This window comes from Triturus cristatus, chromosome 3_2 (assembly GCF_964204655.1).
Source record: "Triturus cristatus chromosome 3_2, aTriCri1.1, whole genome shotgun sequence".
Classification (NCBI taxonomy): Eukaryota; Metazoa; Chordata; class Amphibia; order Caudata; family Salamandridae; genus Triturus; species Triturus cristatus.
The window spans coordinates 978238032-978252054 of record NC_140584.1 but is presented as its reverse complement, the minus strand read 5'-3'; the positions used below and the strand labels follow the sequence as shown (position 1 = coordinate 978252054).

Below are 14023 nucleotides of genomic sequence, written 5' to 3'. Positions count from 1 at the left end.
TTCATGTTCTGATATCTCCATCCTGTGTGCTGGCCCCGTATTTAATAACGGTAACCAACCCTTTTCATAGATGGCTTTTATCCAAATTTCGGTTTAACCAAATTTATACGGTGCTGTGGGATGTGAAAGACTGGTGCAAGCTGGAGGAATCGGCCCCATGCAAATGTGATGGTTTCTCTATTCAGGATAATGCCCATTTTTTGTTTTTTTGTTCCTTCTATCATGAACCGCGCACAAGATACTTAAAATCTATTTTGAAGGACCTGGGCTTTATCCAGTATAAGCCTGCACTGTTTTATTTACAGATGTTGCTCTCTCCTTTAATTATGTACTGCACTGCTAGTTTTCTAGCCGCATCTGTGAGATGCAAGAGAATAAGGCTAAGATTGGAAGAACAATAGAAATTTGGATCCATCTATATTGCTCATTTGAGTGCTTTTTTTTAATGTATTTTATAATTATCGCCCTTTTAACCTGCTTTTCAAATTTATCAACTGTTTAATACTGTATTAAATTTATCAACTGTTTTATAGATGAACTTTTGATATTTGCTGTAGAATGCTTTTATGATTTTAATTAATCGAATAAAGTGGAATTTGACTTGACTTGACTTGCCTCACCTGTTGTGGGGTGAATTTTACGACACCAAACACCACCACATAAAGGATAGCTGGTCTCAGGGCTAGGCAATCCACATATTTTCTATAGAAGTCCCCGGAGAGTCCATCTGTGTCAGTGCGTTTCCTGTTGCCATGTACGAAAGAGCCTTCTTAATCACCTGTATTGAGATCAGCTGGTCCTTCCTCTCCTGGCTCTTTAGGTCCAGCTATCAGAGGATTACTTCTTCTAGATATGCACCTATTTCCACAGGGATGGATCTGTCCCTCTTTCGGTATAATTGGGTGTAGGAATCACAAAATGCTGTGTTAATTCCATCTCGTGAGAATTGAATATTATTCTGCTCAATGTTTGTGACATTTATCTGGACACCCCTGTTATCTGCTTTAATTAGTCAGGCTGTCAAGCTGCCTGCTGTAGCATATTACTCCCAGTGGCTTGTAGACACGGTGCCATATTTATAAAAGGAAATAAAAAGTCCTTTGTTCAAATGTGAGAAATTTAAAGTAAAGAAACATGCTCTTCATAAAGCATTAAGAGTTAATTGGCTTAATTTTTTTTTTTTGTGTTGAAATTTTTTATTGAATTTTTATAAAACAAATACATCAAAGCATAAACAACAGAAAATGAAGAGAAAATAGATCCATGTTGAAAGAAACAATGCTGAAAGATACATATGAATAAATATGATATAAATAAGATATAAATATGCATTTAAATAGATAAATACTAATTGAAGTAATAATGATGTCAAGGCATAGGATGATACATTATAAACACATAACCTATAAGGAGAGGAAAAGGGAAAAAGCTTAGACAATGGAAATGCGGGAAATATAGATAGATAGAACAAAGAGAAAGTAATTAGATAAAGACAGAAGAACACTACAACGAATAAAGCAGAGGATACAGAAGGCAAAGAAAAGAAGAGAAATAAACAAAGGACAAGAGAGGGTAAAAGCTGATTAATGTGTTTGGGTAGAAGTAGAAGCAGGGGAACTAGCTGTATTTGATTTAAGAAATGGAGACCAAATTCGGAGAAAGGTGTCAACTTGATCCTGAAGGTTATAGATAGTGCGTTCATGTGAGGCAGTCTGAATCATCGCTACCAACCAATCTTCCTGAGAGGGAGGCAAAGATGATTTCCAATGACGCAGGATACATATTCTAGCAGTAGCAAGTGAGGTATGAAAAAGACGGAGTTGTGGTTTCGAGAGCTTTGGGGAGTGGCGTAAGTCATGCAGGAGAATGTTAGTTGGTGTAAGTGGCAATTTTAGGGGCATAGTGGAATTCAAAGTAGTACCAATGTAAGCCCAATAAGATTGGATACTAGGGCATTCACAAATGATATGAGTAATATCGCAACCTGAATTGGTACATCTCCAGCAGTTAGAATGGGAAAGAAGACCAGCTTTGTGCAATTTGACTGGAGACCAATGCCAATCGTGTAGTATTTTGAAAAGACAAAATTTGAGCCTTGATTCACGAGCTCCCTTGTTCAAATTCTCTAGAATCAAATCCCATTCGGTGTCGGAAAAGGAAATTGAGAGGCGAGCTTGCCATTTACGCTGAAGATCGTGTGAAAGAGATTTAGAGAAAAGATGGGATGATAAAATTTTGTATATACCGGAGGTAACACCTTTAAATTTCCCCCAGACGTGCAAATAGGATAAAATAGGGGAGTCTTGTAGTAGCCATGGCGGTGACCCCATATGGGTCTTCAGACATTGCTGGAGCTGAAGGTATTTAGAAGAATGATGTAGGGGAAGATCAAATTCTACCCTTAGCTGAGAGAATGGCTTAAAATCCCCATCATGTAGAAGCTGATCCGGATAAAGGATACCTGCAGCACGCCAATCAGGCCAGGATAACATACGACCATTGATACGAATGCCCGAATTATTCCATAGGGGGGCCTTGATGTGAATTCTTGGATTCGAACCTAGCAACCTATGACTTCTCTGCCAGGATTTATGCATGGCAGATAGTATCGGATTTTTCGGGTCAAGACGACTAGTGCCACTACCATACAAAGGAGTAAGATTCGATTCCGAGGATAGAAGATGTCGTTCTATTTGGACCCATTGTGGCAAGTCTTTAATACCAGGTAAAAAATATGAGAGTTGGGAAATATGTAACGCCAACGAGTAGTGTTCAATGGATGGAAGACCAATGCCGCCTGATAACTGATGAGCCTTCAGCTTGGTTATGGCAAGACGCGGCTTAGCAGTACCCCAAATGAAGGTTTTAATCTGGGCGTCTACTGACCGGAGTAAGGATAAGGGAATCTGTAGGGGAAGCATGCCCAGAATGTAAATAAATCTCGGAAGAGTAACCATTTTAACAGCCTGAGCCCTACCCCAGAGAGAAAGACCCAAAGCCTTCCATTTATCAAAATCCCGACGCATTTGGGAGATAAGAGGAGACAAATTATCTGTAACCATATCTTGTAACCCTTTATTAACTAGGACACCCAAGTATTTGAGGCGTGAGGACTGCCAATGAAAAGGAAAACCAAAGATGGCTGCTTTTGTGGTACCGTTAGAAATAGGTAAAGCCTCACTTTTGTCCCAATTAATCTTATAACCTGAAAAGGAAGAGAAATCATTAATAATTTGAAGAAGAGAGGGGATCGACCGAGGAAGACGAGTAAGAGTGAGTAAAATATCATCAGCGTACAGGTATATTTTGGAATGTCCAATAGGGAGGGGAATACCAGAAACTTCATCAGATTGACGGATGGTAGCAGCTAAAGGTTCCATAGCCAAAAGAAACAGAAGGGGGGATAGTGGACAGCCTTGGCGTGTCCCTCTCTTAATTGTAAAGGTATCAGATAGAAATCCACCACAATTCACTTGAGCAGAAGGATGATTGTAAAGTAAACGTACTTTATCAATAAATTTTGTACCTAAGCCAAATTTTTCCATGACCGTGAAAAGATAATTCCATTCGATGCGATCAAACGCTTTTTCTGCGTCAAGTGAGAGGGCTAACGCATCATCTGTGAGATGTTGAGCCGACCACAGTGCATGGGCCAGAGAACGCAAATGATTCCGGGAAGAGCGTCCCGGTACAAAGCCTACTTGGGAATGGTGTATCAAAGAAGGCAAGACTTTACGCAAACGAGACGCAAGGATACTAGCCAGGATTTTAATATCAGAGTTCAACAGGGAAATGGGACGATAACTACTGCAAAGCTGGGGATCTTTGCCTGGCTTTGGTAGCACGACAATAATAGCTTTGTTAGAAAGGGGACCCAATGAAGACGCAGCATCCGCCTCCTGGAATGCGGCATGTAGAGTGTCAATAATATTGAGACCTGCCCAACGATAGAATTCAGGAGGAAACCCATCCTCACCAGGGGCCTTGTGATAGGGCAGGGCAGCAATCGCACTGGAAACCTCATCCCTAGTTATTTCACCCTCAAGGATGGCCTTACCATCCGCTGAAAGAGAAGGGAGATGCACCTTCGCAAGAAATGCCGTCATCTTATCCGAATCCATTCGATTATCAGAAGTATAGAGGGATTCATAAAAGGAGGCGAACTCATTGACAATGTCTTGAGGTTTTGTGCACAAGTGTCCTTGCGCAGATCTGATGGCCGGGATGGCCATAGATGCCTCCCTTTGACGCAACTGTGCGGCTAATAACCTTCCCGCCTTTTCTCCTTGCTCGTAGTGTCGACCTTTCATTTTCTGTAAGGCGTATTCTGCCTTAGATGTAAAAAGACTGTTTAAGGCCATTCGGGCTTGTTCGAGCAGTTTACGATTTTGTAAGGACGGAGAAGTGATATATAGGCGAGAATAGGTTTGTATGTCATGTTCGAGTTCCACTTGTTTCCTCGCATTTTGCTTATTAGCGAGTGCTGCATCACGCATTAATTGTCCCCTTAAAGTAGCCTTAGCTGCAGCCCAAAGAGTCCTGCTGGAGGTCACGGATCCCTGATTATTAGAAAGATAAGTTTGAAGGTGTGACTGCAGTTGGGATTTACCAACAGGAGTTCTGTGGCGCTGAATGTTCATTCGCCAGGGCTTACGTCCAGGACTAGAAAGTCCCAGTTCTAGGGAAAGGAGAACCGGAGAGTGGTCAGACAATGCCGCTTCCAGAATGCAGGAATCCGTGACCAACTTAACTGCGTTCTGTGAGATGAGGAAGTAGTCAAGACGAGAAAACGTACCATGAGTCGACGAAAAGAAAGTATATTCCTTATCCGTTGGGTGACTGATACGCCAATGGTCAACCAACCCGATATCTGAGATAATGTCACCTAGCAAAGCTCTATCTGACGCATTGCCCCCATCTAATGGACCAGTTTTATCTAGAATAGAATCTTGCGTCACATTCCAGTCTCCACCAATCAAATATTGCGATGCATTAATTTCGAGCAACAAGCGGGATAATTGAAGAAAGAATGTTTTCTTGGTACCCGTAGGGGCATATACAGACCCTACACAGACGTGAGAATCACCAATTTTAAGTTTAGCAAAAACGTAGCGGCCATTTACATCTGACCATGTTTTAGAGACAGTGACCGGAAGGGACTTGCGAAGAAGAATTGCAACTCCACACTTGCGGAGGGGACCTGCGTCCGTGGATTCATCTTGTTGAATGCTGCTATGTATAACCTTACCCACCCAGTCTCTACAAAGTTTGTCTGATTCTAGAGCATCCAAATGTGTCTCCTGAAGCAAGGCTACATCTACATGCTTAGTCTGAAGGTAGGAGAGAACCTTCTTCCGTTTTATGTAATGGGTGAGACCATGTACATTCCAAGTAATTGCATTAAGAGAGTGTGTTTTTGCCATATTAGAACAACGCAAATATCAGAAACAGGAGAATGAAGCACAAAACAACGTGCTAAACCAAACAAAGGAAAAAGAAAAGAAATGACAAAAAGAAGGGGAAACAAAAATAAAATAAATAGAAACGAAACTTTGATTTAAATGGAATACATGAAAGAAGCGATAAGAAGAATAATGAAAGAAGAAAAAGGGAAGATGAAATTTAGAGAGGTGATACAATAATAAGGAAAACTATAAAATATTGAGTAAAAGCAAAAAGAGATCAAGAGACCGTAGACTGTTACCCGCGGGTCTGGGCGCACTAGAGCACCGCCACGGGAAAAGACCCCACAGAAAAGAGAAAAGATTAGGAGAGTAGTAATGATATAGAAGGAAAGCCCAGAAAAGCATTGTGAAAAAGAACCTAGGTACGATAAAAAGGTAGAAAGAGCAAAATAGAGATTAGGAAGCAGTATTGCTTAGAGGGGGGAGTCTAGTAATAATTAAATGTAAAGTAACCTAATATCATAAAGCATACAAAGCGTGTATAGATAAACATAGACCAACATGCAATCGTGCAAGTAGAATAATAAAACTGTAATTAAACCATTAGACGCCAAGGTGCCCAAGTAAATGCAAAATTATTAAGAAATATTTAAGCAATAAATTGTAACAGGAAAAACAATGAATATAAGAAGAGGAAAGAGTGATATTATTAGGCAGAGAAATAACAGTAAGCAGACTGAAGGAGAAAAGAAATAAGGTAGAAAGCTAGGAAGAAAGAGGTAAAAAAGGACAAGCTGATAATATAAGAACAGCAAAACATGTGAAAAATGTGGTAAATAATTAACAATAAAAATAAGACTCTCAAGAAAAGAGAGTCTATAGTTAACTGCCAATAGTATTAAGGACAACAACTTCCATGAGTGAGAGAATTATTCAGTCCGCATCCGAAGGAGTTTTAAGAGGAGAACGTGACTTGTCTCTCTGCGGATCTTGTGAAAACGTAGCAACCGAAACCGATTGTATTGCAGATTTCCTATCTTCTTGTGAGCGATGAAGACGTTCAAGATCCCTACCCCGAGGTCGGGGGCTGCTAGGAGGGCGCCTGTTGCGATCTGACAATGTAGTGGAAGACTTAGAGGATGAATGGGGCTGAACTTGCTGTGAGGGTGTTGTGAGAACCTCCATTTCTTGAGGATGAAGACGGTCCAGGAATTGCTGAAGATGCTCGGGGTCAAAAAAGTCCTTAGAAACTCCATCTTTGGTAACGCGAAAGCGTGCTGGGTCAAATAGGCCATATTTGATACCTAATTGACGTAGTTGAGGTCGCATGGAGAGAAAGGCTTTCCGCCGCTCATTAGTTTCCTTGGAGAAATCAGCTGCCATAAAAATGCGATGACCTTCAAAAGAAAAGGAGCCTTGAAGCCGAGCCGCAGATAATATTTGTCTTGTTTGTTCATGACGAAGAAGACAGGCAATAATCGGTCGTGGGCGTGCGGCAGGATCATCACGTGGAGGACCAATTCTATGAGCCCGTTGTATCTCCAGAGGTGGATTGAAAGGAATACCAGTTAGCTTTGGGAGTATACGACACAGAAATGCACTGGAACTCTGCCCTTCAATGCGCTCTGGAAAGCCAAAAAAACGGATGTTGTCTCTCCTACTTCTGTCTTCCAAATCAATGAGTTTACTATGGAAGAGTAAAAGGTCCCGGTCTTGATTTGGAAGAGATTCCAATCGATTCTCCACTGCCCGAACTCTAGAATCAAGGGATTCAAACTGCGTATGAAAGTTGGTAATTTCTGTCTTAATTGATTTAGTCTCCTCAGCTAGTGATGTAATTGTAAGGTGCATGTCATCTAATCGACGACTAACCTCGGAAATTTCGTGCAGGATACGTTGCAAAGCTGCCGCCGACGCCTGCCCACCATTAGAGACCGAAGCCTGAGGTGAAGCGGAAGGAGAGGAGGCATTGCCTTTTGTTGGCATATTGGTGGACTGCTTGAGGGCTTCTGCAAAAAGAAGTGGTTTAGAAGCCTTGTTTCCTTGCTTAGATGCAGACATTTGAGGAGAATGTTTGATAAAAACTTTAAAAGTACGTAAAGCCGTCTTGCTGTTGAGGAATGCTTATATGTAGTTGCAGAAAAATACCAAGACATGCAAAAGAAACACTTAGTAACTGTATATGTATGACATTAATAAGCTAAAAGGAGCTTATAACGCATTTCTAAACAGTAAAATGTAAAAGTACATCATTGCTTAATGACCCCCACTACTTACACTTGTGAATATGATAACAACTGCCGCTATATTCAAAGGCATGTAAATAGAGGTAAGATAAAATGAAACATCATATGCGCGTTTATGGTAATAATAATAAGCACAGCTACATGCACAGCAAGATGAACAAGGCTGTAGAATGTAAAGTAATCATAGTCAAAGCAGAAAAAGCACAGCCTAACTAAAGGAGTTGACATGGGCACTATAATGGCATTGGAAAAAAGCACTCTCTTGTGCGAGATATACAGACTGCGCTAAAGGAAGCCATGAAGCGTCGGCTGTAACCAAAAGTCAGAAAGGCGCGAAACTGTAACTGTAGCAAAGAAGTTCAGCTTGGAAGAACAGTTTAGCGTGATGAATCGCAAATTAATTGCTGACCTGATAATACGCTCATTGACTGGATGAGGTGAGTGACATAAGTGCCACAACAGGATTATAGAAGGAAGTAATCCTACCAGTAGCTGAGCGTCGACACGTCAAAAATCCTAACTCCTGTCAGGCGACATTCCTGAAAAGAAACATTACAGCAGGCAAGCTGAGAAAGGCGCGGCTTCATGAGGAGGTAGATACTCGTCAGGAGCAGCGAAGGCGCGGCCTCATGAGGAGGCGGGCGCCCGTCGTCAGCAACGAAGGCGCGGCCCCATGAGGAAGCAAGCGCTTTTCAGCAGCAACAGAGGCGCGGCTTCATGGGGGCAGGCGTTCTTCGTAACAGAGGCGCGGCTTGAGGAGGAAGAAGAGGCAGCCTGAGTAGATACGTCAGACAGGCCCCGCCGGACACGCAGCTCCACACAACCCTGTCATCGAGGCAGTCAACACCAGGGAAACTTCGCCGTCACATCGTCGAAAAACACGCCCAAATCGTGCCCACCACCTTCCGGCTGTCGCAGGGCACAAGAAGAAGACTCCAAAGCCGATGTGAGGTAGGAAATTTCCGTTAAGAGTCCATCCCGTGACGGAGCTCACTCGTCAGGCGGCCATCTTCCTGCGTGGCCAGACCACGCCCCCTAATTGGCTTAATTTAAAGTAGAGAAACATTAAGACACTGTTTCTTACAGACATTTTTCTTTACTTTAAATTTGTATAATTTAAAAGAAAATGGCTTCTTCAAAAGCATTCAGAAATCTCATTTTGTTCTCATGCTCCAATATTGAGTTGAGAAAAACTTTTGTTTAAGCGTTCAATACCTCAGTGCTTCAGTTCTGTATCTCTGTGACCCACATGGTCCTAAATCTGAGTGGAGCCCTGCAACAGCGTATAGTAAAATAAACATAGCCTTTCCTTTACTTTAAGAGTAAAATACTACACGTATTCATTGCAGTTCTTAGTTAAAAATGAACACAAGGTTGGAAGCTACTCTGAAGGTTACTGCAAGCTACTGGTAGCTTGCGATCGAGTGATTGTAGACACCTGCTGTAACACATCTTGCCTTTTCTGGTTATAGTATCCTTACTTCTGCATCCCAGAGTTCCTTTCATTCTCAGCCATGCCATATTGGTTACACACTTTGCGGTAATTAAATAGGGAAACTTTGAGATTCTCAAGGATTAGGAAAGTTTATAATGCTTCAGGTTATTATTGTTGAAGGTGGTGACAACACAAGATATTGGTTTTGCTCATAACTATGACTTTTTAACAACTTCAATGTTTAGTATCTTACCATGGTCTTTTTTCAATGTTGAAGTTCAACTTGAAAAATTTCATTGAAACTTTCTAACAAGATACCATAGTAGTTAAAAAGATACCTGGGCCAGTTCATAAGATTGAAAGTTTGTCTTGATAAGCTTGTTGCAGATGTCAGCATGGCACACCATAGCAAAAAAAAATCTTTCTGGTTATTATGATGATTTTACCTGTCAGTGAACAACGGCAGCTTAATTAAAGTTTAAATTGAAAAATATAGCTTGCTTTCAGAACAGAAACATTGCTCCTCCTTTCCTTCCAGCATAGGAAATCTTGGGAAGCTGTTGGGCCCTTTACCTATGCACCCAGCTGCAGAGGACAACTACGGCTACGATGCTTGTGCTGTGCTCTGCCTACCCTGTGTCCCCAACATCTTGGTGATTGCCACTGAATCAGGAATGTTGTACCACTGTGTGGTTTTGGAGGCTGAAGAGGACGATGAACAGACGGTTTGTGCAAATACCCCGTGATTTGTGTACTTTTCCTTTAAGCTATTTGCTGCTCATTGAACAGATCAAATCGTAAATGGCACAATCACGTATTGTTTGAATTAGTTATTTACATAGTGTACCCCAGAACATACAGGCTGCAGGATAATTCACACGACTGGCAAGTCCGTAAAAGATCAATGTAGGTAATACATGCAGCAAAATATGCTGTTAAGGATAGAAGAACAAAGGGGTATAGCAAAGCATGCATTATCAATAGAAAAACCACAAGAGAATATCTGTGTCACATTTCACCTTTTTATTTACTTGCCTCCTCTCAAGAATATGCATGTTTGCTTGTTTTTTGTTTGTTGCTTGAAATAGATGTTTAGTAAAAAAAATAATATATGTATTGTTGCTTCTTATAGACAGACAAATCCTGGGACCAGCGCTCCGATCATATCCCGTCTCTATACGTGATTGAATGTGTTGAGTTGGAGCTTGCTCTGAAGGTGGTTTCTGTGGAGACTGAAGATACACTGGAGTCTGATTTCTCATGCCCAATCCGCCTGCACAAAGGTAGGTAGTGTAAACTCATTCTGCCAGACGCCATAATCTTTTCCCCTCTCCCCCTCCCTCCCCCCCCCCAAGTCCCATTGGGGGAAAAGCCATGCAAACAGTTACCCATGTTTTTTGGGTCTCGCCTGGCGTAGGCTGGCGAGATTTAATGAGTTAGGGTAGATTTTACTAGCGGGGTTTAAGCCCCGCCCCTCTTTTCCATTGGCTGGTATCACCGTCTATGCTAAACGGTGGCCAGCCATTGGAAAAGAGCTTCCAGTGACGTACAGTTTTCTCTTTTAGAGCCGTCCCAGTTGGACTGGCTCGCTTGGTTTACATTTGTGGTAAAAGCTTTCTTATCTTTATGGGGCCATGTGTTTCAAACACATGGCCCAATAAAGACAAGAAACCTTTCATGGCAGAAGGAAAGCAGGCCGCATGTTTATTTTTTGTTTTAAATATCTGTAACGGAGAATAAGTTCCAATGGCCTACGGGGGTGACGTCACTGCACGCGTTACACCCGCCTTGCGCAGAGCGGAGTGTGCAAACTCAATTGAAAGGGCGACAGAAAGGCTGAAGCGAGGAGCAGTCAACTTGATCAGTGAGCGGGTGTGTAAATTCGTTGTTTGCTGTGTTCTGTATGAACTATGGTGCCTGAGCATGCAATTCCACTGGGAGCTGTGGTGTGTTTAAGGCAGGGTATGATTGTGAAAGTACTGGCTGGGATGGAACTCGGAGAGGCAAAATGGTTGGGATACAGCAACTATTCAGGCATTTAGAATTGGAATCTATTATTGGTATTTTAATGACGCAGATTGCTAGAATCGGGGGTACTGGTTCATGAATTTTCTTAACGTTAGTTCAAAATAAATTAGCAATTTAATATAAAATTCCTTTCGCGATCTTAAGTCTTGAAGGTCACGAGTTCTAGTCCTGATGAAATTGATCAGTTGGTTATTTATCTGTTGCAAGGACTTGCATGTAACCTGCAAAGCAAATGTGGAAGGTCTTGTGTTCTTGAGAGTATGTCAAAATGAGTTCGGTTTAATATTTAACGCTTGATGTAGGTGAGTACGTAAATGGTAATTGTTTGATTAAATTGCACACACTCACGGACGTGACTTATTTTCTTTAAGTGCGCGGATAGTAAAACACTACAATTTTGCATTCTCTCTTGGTTAACTTTTGAAGCTAACCACAGACTGTACTTGAAATTAATTCCCATAATGGACGGCTGAGTCTGACGGTAATGCTTTACATTTACAATGCAGCTCTGGTTTGTGACTGATGACAGGCAGCTAGGGTAGAACTGTGGCAAAAGGAACCCATGAAAGAGGCATTTGCAGCTTGACACGAATCCTCCTCTGCGCTGTTATACTCCATGGACCGAATATGTGTAGGTGACGTTTTTATGTCAAAGCCTATCCGGCTTGAGGGAAGGCCATGTGATGTGTTTTCTAGCACACAACAAAATGTAAATGTTGTAAATGAACTGTTAAGTTATTTCACAATGTCAGAATTAGAAAAGCCCAAATGAAACACATTTTTTGGTAATTCAGAAATGTGGTGAAAATAAATATTTTAATACAATCAAATTAATACACTAGGTGATGGCAGTTTTAATTGTTCTGCGTTGTATATTTTTATCAGTAGAATAGTATGTGTGCACAAAGGTCATGATCATTTCAGTTGAAGATGTGTTGTCTGTAACGGCAGTGTTCTTTCTACCACACCATGCATATTCCACTCTACTCCACTGCTCACTATGCCGCTGAACTACTCTGGGCACAGACAAAAGCACCCTGCTGGAACATGTCTCTGCTTCCCAAGGCTGGCTCCCGACGGGGCCTGGCCGGTCCGGTGCAGAGGACCCTCCCCACCGCCCGCTCCCTGGCTCTGCCTGCCGCCCTCTACACTCACTCCGCTGCTTCCCATAAAGTTTTCCCGACCCCAGTCCTTCACGTTGCTGCTTTCTGTGAAGTTTTCAGCTCACTACTCGAAGTGTGTGTAAAGTAGAGATGTCTTCCATTCCCCTCTGCCTGCAGTCCTGCCCCTTTCCTCCAGCCTCTCCCCATTTTATCTATTTATTTACCATTGCAGGCTACCTCACTGCTCCCTGTTTACAGCTCATGACAAAAGGAGAACCTGCCCAGCTCCCCAGCCCTCTGCTCCACTCTACCCAGCACACACCCTACCGTCACCCCGCCAGCAGCAGTGTTAGATGCTTGCAAACAAAACCAACATTAAAAATGCAATAGGTCTCGCCTTTTATTAAGTTAAAGCCATTTGCTTTGCTATACAATACCATTAGCAACGCAAATGGCTTTAACTTAATCAAAGGCGAGACCTATTGCATTTTCAATGCTTGTTTAGATCATTGACTGAGTGTGAGCAGTTTGCGAGTGAATTTGTCAGCTGTTCTGCTGGCAAGCTCTAATTTCTCCAGTCCACCTTGGTTCCAGCTGTCCTGAATGCAGTAAAGTCAAAACAAGAAGACGTGATTTCTCAATCTATACTCCAAGGATCTGTACAAACATTCTGGTCAATATCAGAACTGTTCCATCTTCTTTCTGAATTGCAGGAGAGATGAAGATTTGTTTCTTCAAAGAACATTATATCTCCACACAATGGGAATCATCATCCTTGAATGATGTGCCTAACTATCTCCATTGGATTGTGCCACTTTCATTGCACTCTTGCTCCTTAGCTAAGTGTGTGTATTCATGCATGCGTGCGTACATACATATTAACCCAAACACATAATGCTTTCTATCAAGCATCTGATGAAATGTAGAGCTTGGTAACGGAGCAAATGTCCGTCTTCTGTAAAGGGGAAAAGTAAATGTTGCTATTTAGAGGCTATACTGAGAAATAGACTAGGTGCAGGCCATTATTGCGGTTTAGCAAAATATGCAGGGCTCGATGCCATTAGGTGAAAGTATAAGGTTTTAAAAATTGAGGTAGTTAAACTAAAACAGTACACAGTTGATGAAAGGGCAGAAATGTGTTTTTGAGTTTAACAGCTGAAGTCCACGTTTGAGTTTGAAAAGAGTGAGCCAGTTTGATTTAAAAGAAAGTCTCAATCATTCAAAGCAGACCAAGAGCATGTGAGTAGGACCTGGGACCTCCATGAAGATATTTAAAGGGAGGCTGCCATCTAGAAAGAAGGAAAATCGATGGAGTATAGAAACGTCAAAGAGCCCGAGACCTTGACTTCCTCCGTCCTATCCAAAATCTTTGTCACAGGACACACCACATCCAGGAGTTTATCCTTGAATGAATGCCAAGACAGATGAATCCCCTTCTTGGTGTACCTTATGAATGTGGCCATCCCGGTATCAATTCCAGGGGTAAGGGCTGCCTTTTCCCTCAAGAGAGGGCTGGGGGCATTCTGCCTGTAGGCTTCTGCATGGCTCCATCTCTAGGAGTTTGCGCAGGCGACCTGCAACATATTTGGCCACTTTGTCTGTCGCAGCCCAGTCCGCTGACCTAGGCTGTATAATGTTATCGGGATCCAGCGTGGACGCTACACTATAGGATGGGGTTTTCAGGAGTGGCAGGTACAGATGGGGCGGCACCAATGTCTTGAGGGACCTGTGTTCTCGTCTTAGTACTTTTGGGATTCCTTGTCCTCCACCATGTCCGAGAAATTAGGTTGGAGGAACTCCAAAAGG

General features: G+C 42.2%; 1 protein-coding gene across 1 annotated transcript in view; it reads left to right on the top strand.

The window, feature by feature from the left end:
• NUP88 (nucleoporin 88) overlaps nt 1–14023 on the top strand; it is a 262426-nt gene that overhangs the window by 71824 nt on the left and 176579 nt on the right. Inside the window, exons 6-7 of the mRNA XM_085649559.1 lie at nt 9625–9811; nt 10219–10369. Of these exons, the coding sequence (XP_085505685.1) occupies nt 9625–9811; nt 10219–10369 (338 nt within the window). The remainder of the gene's footprint in view (nt 1–9624; nt 9812–10218; nt 10370–14023) is intronic.